An 8565-nucleotide genomic window follows, 5' to 3' on the forward strand; every position below is an offset into this window, starting at 1 on the left:
TCCTTACAAATATTCTCTTTGGGAATTATGGCTGAAAATATTTAATGGACATAGATGTCTAGATAACGCTTTTAATCATAACCAAGCTACCACTCAAATGACTTTTAATGCATAAAATAAAATGAGTCTCTGGTACCTGGATATTTCCGGCTTTAGTATTCAAATGTTATCATACTCCATGATATTCTCTTTTTGGTCAGGAGATGGCGCTGTGGGTTTTAAATCGCAGAATTAAGGCTCCCAAAGCCCAGTTAAATCTTTAGTTTTCTTATTTCTGGCCAAACCCCCAAAGTATCCACCACTTTTGTTAGAATTATTTTAAACATGTTCCAGAATGTTTTCCAATATTATGAAGATAATTTTCAGGAGAGAGATTCCTGTAACAGGACAAAGAAGTCTATAGTTACCGGTCCCAGGAGAAAACATCTACATTGTATTGTATGTCTAAAGAAGACGACAGGGAATTCGTCAACTCTTTCCATTACCTTTCCATTTATTTTAGCCACGAGGCTAAGGTCGTCCTCTGGGTTTTACCAGTGATAATCAGGCACCATATTCCTCTCTTGCTACACAGACTGCCTAACCTTGAAAGTCACCGAGATTGGAAACGACTCAATAATGTGCTTGGGCCAGTTTGTATGGATTTCGGAAAGCTGCTTTTGGAAGCTGAAGGTTTCTGCTCAGCATCTATTTGAACTTAAACTACTTCCAGAGTAATGAGGGACAACGTCCTTTGTCTAGAAGTAGATTAAGAGAAGTACTCAGTAAGCGAAGTTTGAAGCAAACCCCAACTCTTCCAGGTAGGAATTTGGGGAATTGGGAAGCGCACGCACGTGTATAATGTGAAGCTTGAGTCCTTGGAGAGCTGCCAGAACTGTTTCAGCTCCGACCACTGCCTGGTGTCTCCTTCTTCCCTGTGGGTTTTCTTCAATCCGGATGGTACTAGGGCATTCGTAGACCCAGTCTCTCCAAGTTCTTTGGAGGACGTGAGCAAAAGGATGCTGAGAAACTTACCAGGGAACTGGATGTTACTGAGATCTCAAAGGACCAGGGGGCGAAAGGCATTCAGCCACCCCAAGATACAACAAACACTGTTGAGGAAAGGAAGTAAATGCAGCTTCAAGGTCAAGGTGCCCCTTCCTGGGGCTGGAGGACAGCCAGGAGCCCCTGGGCCTAGAGGATGGGGGATGAGAACTTCATAGCACTGTGCTTGGCAGTTCAGGAGCAGTTTGTCAGTGATGGTCCCTGACAGACAGGACCTTAAGAGCATACTTTCCAAGTCTGTCACATTCTTCCCACAGCTCTTGCAAATTTCACTTCCCCCTGAGCGGGTCCAAGTTAAAGTTTATGGTCTTATCTCTCTATTTTGTTTTATTTTTCAAAGTGTTCTGAAATAAATGGAGACACACAGACAGCCAGAGCCAGACTTCTCCTGGCTGCTTAATTTAGACAACTCATAAAGTTATCAGAGATGCAGAAATACCACAGCGAAATTCTTAGCATCCCACTTTAAAGGTAGAGTGAGTTCCATTATGATTCTGCTCGAGCTATTTCCACATCCAAGCATAGAACGACGTCTGAGAAATGTAAGTTTGACCTACGCTTTGCATTACTTGGTTCTGCAACTCCACCCTCTAATTTCAATGCGTCGGTGTTTACTGAATATTTTAGCCTCTCTTTGAGGCTTTCGGAGCGTTTCCTCCAACAATAACAAAATTTGTTCATCTTTATGAGAGCTTTTTGAAATGTATATATTTGGTATTCAACAATTAGCCGAAAATGTAGCCTTTTCTGATTCCAATGAGTTTCACTGAGCCAACCAGTCTAACCACAGGGGAACCCAGGATCTGTTTTCCCTGAGTGCTCCTAGTTGTCCCATCCTGCCTCTGACGCTTTCTAAAAGACACATCCCTTGGATCTCTGGTCCCCCAAATCCCTTTCTTGGAATAAACTGTGCAAAATAGAGGGGGAGTTTTTCTATAGAAGCATCAGGTGAGTCCTGGTTGATTAACACAACTTCACTCTCTATAGAAGAAAGGTCTGGTTTGGACTTTATCTTCTATTTTGGAACTTGTCTATTGTTTCAGAAGCCCCGGCCCTGCCTCTACTACTGCTGGATCAAAGTTTAAGATTTCTAGCAACGGATATTGAGAGAGCTGCTGATGTCACCCTCCGTTGAGCCGGAACCTAGGCAGCTTGATTCTACCCAAAGTAAAAGGAAGTTGAGGCAGTGACTGGGGGTTAGTGATGATTAAACCGGGTAACGAGACGTCGGGCAGATGTGTTTTCATTGCCCTGTAAGATAAATGCAGTGTTAAGTGCCTGACAACTTCCCAGAAGCAATCAGCAAAAGTTTACGAGTGCATAAACCTGTAAGACCATTCCCCGACGGTGGTTATAAGGCCCGCGTTTAAAGCTTCCATAAATTCTCTGGCCATTTCCCCAGCACAACTTTCTACTACTATTAAACAACCACCTCCTTCGGGGAACCTGGGGGGATTTCCCTAAAGCTCGGAAGAGGTGGTTGGTTACTAAGGAGCAAAACTGTTGTAGAGCTTTTGATAATTGGAAAGTGAGAGGTGAGACTAGAAAAACCTGGATGCCTCACGCCATCCTGTTTTTTAAAATCTCCCTGCCCCTCCTGGGTGCTACCTGGAAGATACCGGGCAGTCAGTTAGAGTTCCTACTTAGCTGGTACTTGCTATACTGCATGCCTTTTAAATACCTTCTCCAGGACACAAAGGAATCCAGGCATCCTGACGAAAGTTCAAGAGCACAAGGAAAACATACTGGTAAACGAAGTTAGACTTTAGGGAAGACTTTTAGCCACTCTGTCCAGAATCACTATGGCGCTAGTCTCCATTCTTAAAAGTTTATAGTGACCTGTCCTTTATGACCCCCCTGAAAACAAAGCTGCTAATTGACAAGCAACACTAGCGTATCTTTAGCTTCCTATAGCTAAGAGCTGCGAGGAACAGAGGAGGGAAAAAGGGGGCGGGGAGCCCAGAGCGGGAGCAAGGCACCGCCCCGCACCAAAGCAGCTTTGGTCCACAGCTATACACGTGGGCAGGCCTTCGGTTAACAGCCAGGATCTCAAGCAATACAACTTCAAGTAGTCCATTCGCTGGTTCTCAATGATTGGGTTCGGATTTAGCTGAAGTAACAGTAACAGTAACAGTAACAGACCACCGGTAGTGTTTCTCACCCTTAGCGGTTGCATCTCAGGCAGCCACTCTGGAAAGGTAGAACCAAGAATCCTTTCCGTCCTTTTCCAGGTGACAATGTAGAGGTTTCGGTGTCGCCCTCACATTTCCTGTATGAAATGAGGTGCCCAACTGTTCTGATATTACCATTCAAAAACAGGTTCTGAGGTGAACCTCATTTGTGAATCTATTACAGAGATTAATAGATTATTTCTCCCTTTTCAACTAATTCTCAGTGGGGAAATTTAACCATATGGTAAGGAGAGAATTAGAATTTCATCACATTAGAGCAAAATATAATGAAAAGAGTCCAACACCTGGGGCCAACTCTGAAAGCCACAATTAAAAGGTTTTTAATGAAACCAGAGAAACCCCAAACTGCACAGCCTTTAGTAATTCTGCCAGATAAGAGACTTATTGGATATGTTGGGGAATATTGTTTTTACTTATAAAGATGAAAACTAGCCACTAAATACCATGTGCTTCAAGAGACTGGACTCAGAAGAACGAGGACCGCGTGTGTACTGTCTCCACCCGGAGAGCACTTGTTTCCATAATTCTGCCCTGAACCTCCAGGAACAGCCCAGATGGATCCAGATGTCCCCAAGCGGCTTCAGAGCAGCTACATGCACGAATGCCCCCACTTGGTGTGTGAGAAGATTCGACTCTCGATGTTCCCTCTTGCGAAGCAACTGGATTTAATCTTGAGGAAAGTTTGAGAGTAGTTTTTTGTTTTTTGTTTTTTGTTTTTTCCTTCTGTCCATGTAGCAGTGCGCTTCTCTCGCCACAAACTCGATCTCTCACCACAGTCTGGGGGACTCTGCAAAGGCCTCCCCCACTCTGCCGCCCCTTCGAGTTTTAAATCGAACGGTCTATGTAAGCTACTTGGTCATCATTTTAGTGCTTTTTAAATGGTTTAAATTTTCTCATCTATAGGAAATGGGCAGTGGAGGGCTGTGAGGAACGTGGCACGGAGAAAAATCTGGGTTCGCTCTTGCTTTGCTGACTACTGGCTGAAAATCTCGGGTAAATTCGAGGCAGGACAGCAAGGAACTCACCCCTACCCCCAGCCCCCAGGTTCCATCTCTAAATGCAGACATGCTATTAACAGGGAGAAATATAATTCTCTCCTGTGAGAGTAACTACTCAAGCTGAGACAGTAGTGGCCCAGTGAAGGGTAGTGTGTGTGTGTATGTGTGTGTGTGTGTGTGTGTGTGTGTGTGTGTGTGTGTATTGGGCGGGGTGGGGGGTTGCGCAGTGGGGGCGGAAGGGGGGAGTCTGCTTTCCACTGGACTCTGAGCCTTTACCGCGGATATACAATTTGCTGAAGGAGCAAAGAACATCCTCGGCTCTAAGTAGGGCTTTTAGTGTGCTCATTGATGAGTGAAAGTCGCCACACATGTCAAGCTAAAGGCAGTTGTTGGGTTACTAACAGGACCCAGCGCCTTGCAAACATATGCGCTAAGCTGTGTATACAGATGGCAGGCAGAATAATGGAGCAGGCGCCTTTTATAAAGCTCTGGCTGCTGCCTGTCTTCAGACCTGGGGAATGAAACTATTCAGACTAGCGGCCAGATAGCGCCTGCGATTGTTTGTTACCGTTTTAATCCTATTAATTAAAACGTTAACCTGATTGGGTAGAAAGCGCTGTCCCAACAGGCGAGTCTTCTTCATAATAACCTACTCAGAGATAATGATGTAAAAGACTCCCCCGTCTGTGGCGGTGGCTGGTTGATGGGTCCGGAAATCTCTTGAAGGTGAATCCAAGCAAGATAAACGGTGCAGAGAGGAGGCGCGGGGTTGGACTCAGAGGCGGCAGCGGCGGCAGCTCCACTCCCTCCGCGACCAGCCTCCCACCATGAGGGGCCGCGGCCCATGGTGAGCCTTAGCAGCCAGCACCGTCGGCTGGAAACGAAGAAGAAGAAGAAGAGGAGGCGGCGAGCGCGGGGGAAGGCGAAAAAGAAAAAGAAGGGGACAGGGCTGCGGGCAGTGCGGGGACCGACGCACGCAGCAGCTCCGGAGCCCGGCCGGCGCGCGTCTGTGCAGCCGCCTGACTCCCGAGCCCAGGCGGCGGCTGGCCGGGACGATGGAGCGCGGTTTGCACCTTGGTGCGGCGGCCGCCAGCGAAGACGACCTCTTCCTGCACAAGAGCCTGGGCGCCTCCGCCGCCAAACGCCTGGAGGCGGCTTTTCGCTCCACGCCCCCGGGCATGGACCTGTCCCTGGCGCCGCCAACTCGCGAACGCCCGGCGTCGTCCTCGTCGCCCCTCGGCTGCTTCGAGCCTGCTGACCCCGAAGGGGCCGGGCTGCTGTTGCCTCCGCCCGGAGGAGGCGGCGGTGCGAGCGGCGGCGGGGTGAGTGTCCCCGGGCTACTCGTGGGCTCAGCGGGCGTGGGGGGCGAGCCGAGCCTGAGCAGCCTGCCGGCGGGGGCTGCCCTGTGCCTCAAGTACGGCGAGAGCGCGGGCCGCGGCTCCGTGGCCGAGAGTAGCGGCGGGGAGCAGAGCCCCGACGACGACAGCGACGGCCGCTGCGAGCTGGTGCTGCGAGCCGGGGGCCCCGACCCACGGGCATCGCCAGGAGCGGGGAGCGGCGGTGCCAAGGTGGCGGAGGGCTGCTCCAACGCCCACTTGCACGGTGGCTCGGGCCTCCCCCCGGGGGGGCCCACAAGTGGCAGCGGCGGCAACGGCGGCGGCGGCAGCAGCAAGAAATCCAAAGAGCAGAAGGCGCTGCGCCTCAACATCAACGCCCGCGAGCGCCGGAGGATGCACGACCTGAACGACGCTCTAGATGAGCTGCGCGCGGTCATCCCTTACGCGCACAGCCCTTCGGTGCGGAAGCTCTCCAAAATCGCCACGCTGCTCCTCGCCAAGAACTACATCCTCATGCAGGCACAGGCCCTGGAGGAAATGCGGCGCCTAGTCGCCTACCTCAACCAAGGCCAGGCCATCTCGGCAGCCTCTCTACCCAGTTCGGCGGCCGCCGCCGCGGCGGCCGCTGCCCTGCACCCAGCGCTAGGCGCCTACGAGCAGGCAGCCGGCTACCCCTTTAGTGCAGGGCTGCCGCCCGCTGCCTCCTGTCCCGAAAAGTGTGCCCTATTCAACAGCGTCTCATCTAGCCTCTGCAAACAGTGCACGGAGAAGCCTTAAACACTCCCTCCCTCGAAAAACCTCGAGACCGACCCCAAAGCTAGAGGAAAGTGAGAAGCTGCTCCCCATCCCTTTTACTCTCCTAAGTTGTCAAACACTTGCAGGGCAAACAAAGCAGAGGCAGGGACGTAGGAAGTATCAGAGACAAACCGGACTTTCAGCCTTGGCATGCCGGGAATCTCGGTCTTTGGGGTGGGGAGGGAGGGCAGAGGGAGGTTTAGTCGGGATGAAGTGTGGTTCTTTTTTCCCCTCAGAAAAGTGGCAACTTTGATGGCAACCTAGACTTCAAGGAAGTACAGTTTTCTTTGAAGGTGAAAAATAAGTTGAAAAGTAGTGCTGGATTATTAGATGGGAAAAGTACGGAGTGGCAAAATTCTAATCCTACTAACAGCTGAGAATTGGCAAGTGATGAAGGGGAGAGGGGTTCAGAGTTGAGAGGCTTGGGGACAGAATATTCATCCAGACAAATCAGAAAGGGCACTCAAAAATACATCTTGATTCTGAGCCAGGAGAAAAACTTGAAATGAAGACTTATTTAAGTGGAGGGGAAAGCAGAGAGACATGTTGCTATGAAAGACTTGTATTTTTTATTGTCTCTGAACTTAAAATCCTGTGAAAATGCTCAAAGTTTTGGTGAGAGTGATATAAAAAGCAGGCTGTGGCTGAAAGAATTGCATTTAAAATATTTATGTGCACCTTGTTACTTTCTACTCTGCAATGATGTATTAACAATTTATGATATTTATTTGTTATTCTTCAATGATCCACATCAACAGTATTTATTATGTGTTACAGTCTTGGGTCTTAAGTGTAGTTTTTTTTTAACGCTTCAAAAATTCTGTTTTATATATTAACTTACACTGTGTGCCTAGTGTTCAAAGGTATATTTGCCAACAAATATGAAGAAAAGTATTGATGTATCTGAGCTGCTGAGGTTTTTGGAAGGTCATTGGATATTTTCAGTTGCATCATCCATGTATTCAAATTGAGCTTTAATAAATTGCTTCAGTCCAAAAATTACAGGAAAGGTGTATTCTTAATTGATGAATAAATTGATCTCTTTCCCAAAAGGCACCTATTTGCATTCCAAAATTGAAAAAAAAAACAGCAATAGATTTTATAAGTAAGGACATTCTAGGCAAATATATTTTTCAGGTTGTGCTGTGCATTTTCGAAGGTCTAATTTAATTGTCTTTAATATAGATGTACATATATAAGTTATTCTAACTGTGACGAATTAAGTTAAGAGACTGGTTTGATTTGCTTTTGGTGTGAAATCCTTTGTTATTTTTCTAAGAAAAATAAAATTTAAAAGAAATGAAATAAAGCTAAGGAAGAGCAAGAAGCTATTTACCCAAAGTGAGCTTTCAGTTTTAGTTTGCATGGCTATCTGCCTGCCTTTCCTCCTATGAAAATCCAGAAAACCTCTTTTTAAAATGGAGTCTTGCTATTTTCCACTCCTTACAGATAATACAAATTCAGTTTGTCAGGTTGGATGGTGATTTCAGAGCTATGGTGGATCTATCGGTGGGTTTCGGATGTGTAAAGATTGATATATATATATATATATATATATATATTAAATAGGTCAATCAGACTATGACAGCAATGTACGACCATTTGTATGTGTATGTATGTCAGAAAGAATCTTTATTAAAATATTTTGATCAAACATTTTATTATGCTGTGCTTTGTAGAAGGAGCAGCCACTCTCTTCTGTGCTGTTCTTGCCTGAGAAGTAACAAAAAGAAAAGAAAAATGGAAAGGAGTTTCATAAAAAGTGGAACTAAAGTTTTGGCAGTGCTGAACAATTATGTGTAGCTTTGTTCACATGGTTACTAAGAGGACAAGAGCTGGGGATGGCCATGGATGCAGAGGTGAAAGAAGTCGGTGGTTATGCCCAGAACAGGTCTAGTATTACTGAGACTTACAAAGACGGGGTCTCCCTGAACATCTTTCCCACATGTACAGAATCTAGGCCATGCTAGGGCCTGCCAACGTGGGTAAATTTTCTTAAATTCTTTTATATCAAAAGTTCTGCCACCAAATGCTTGAAGACCAAAGGAAAAGATGGATCTGGATTCTCTGAGCACCAGCTTTACTGTAGTGCTTCGTTCTACTTTTCTGCGACAAAAGGGTCAACTTGATTGAATTATGTAAGTGTAAGTAATGCCCACAGAGACTCCCAGAATTTATTAGGTCATTGGTTAATGAGAT

At 46.9% G+C, this 8565-nt stretch overlaps 1 protein-coding gene across 1 annotated transcript; it reads left to right on the forward strand.

The window, feature by feature from the left end:
- The first annotated feature begins 4902 nt into the window (after positions 1-4902).
- On the forward strand, positions 4903-8017 carry Bhlhe22 (basic helix-loop-helix family, member e22). Its single transcript, NM_001108940.2, is given in 1 exon segment — positions 4903-8017. A coding segment is annotated over 1 exon segment (1059 nt). The 5' UTR covers positions 4903-5289; the 3' UTR covers positions 6349-8017.
- Positions 8018-8565: the final 548 nt, after the last annotated feature.

This window comes from Rattus norvegicus, chromosome 2 (assembly GCF_021556685.1).
Source record: "Rattus norvegicus strain SHRSP/BbbUtx chromosome 2, alternate assembly SHRSP_T2T, whole genome shotgun sequence".
Taxonomy (NCBI): domain Eukaryota; kingdom Metazoa; phylum Chordata; class Mammalia; order Rodentia; family Muridae; genus Rattus; species Rattus norvegicus.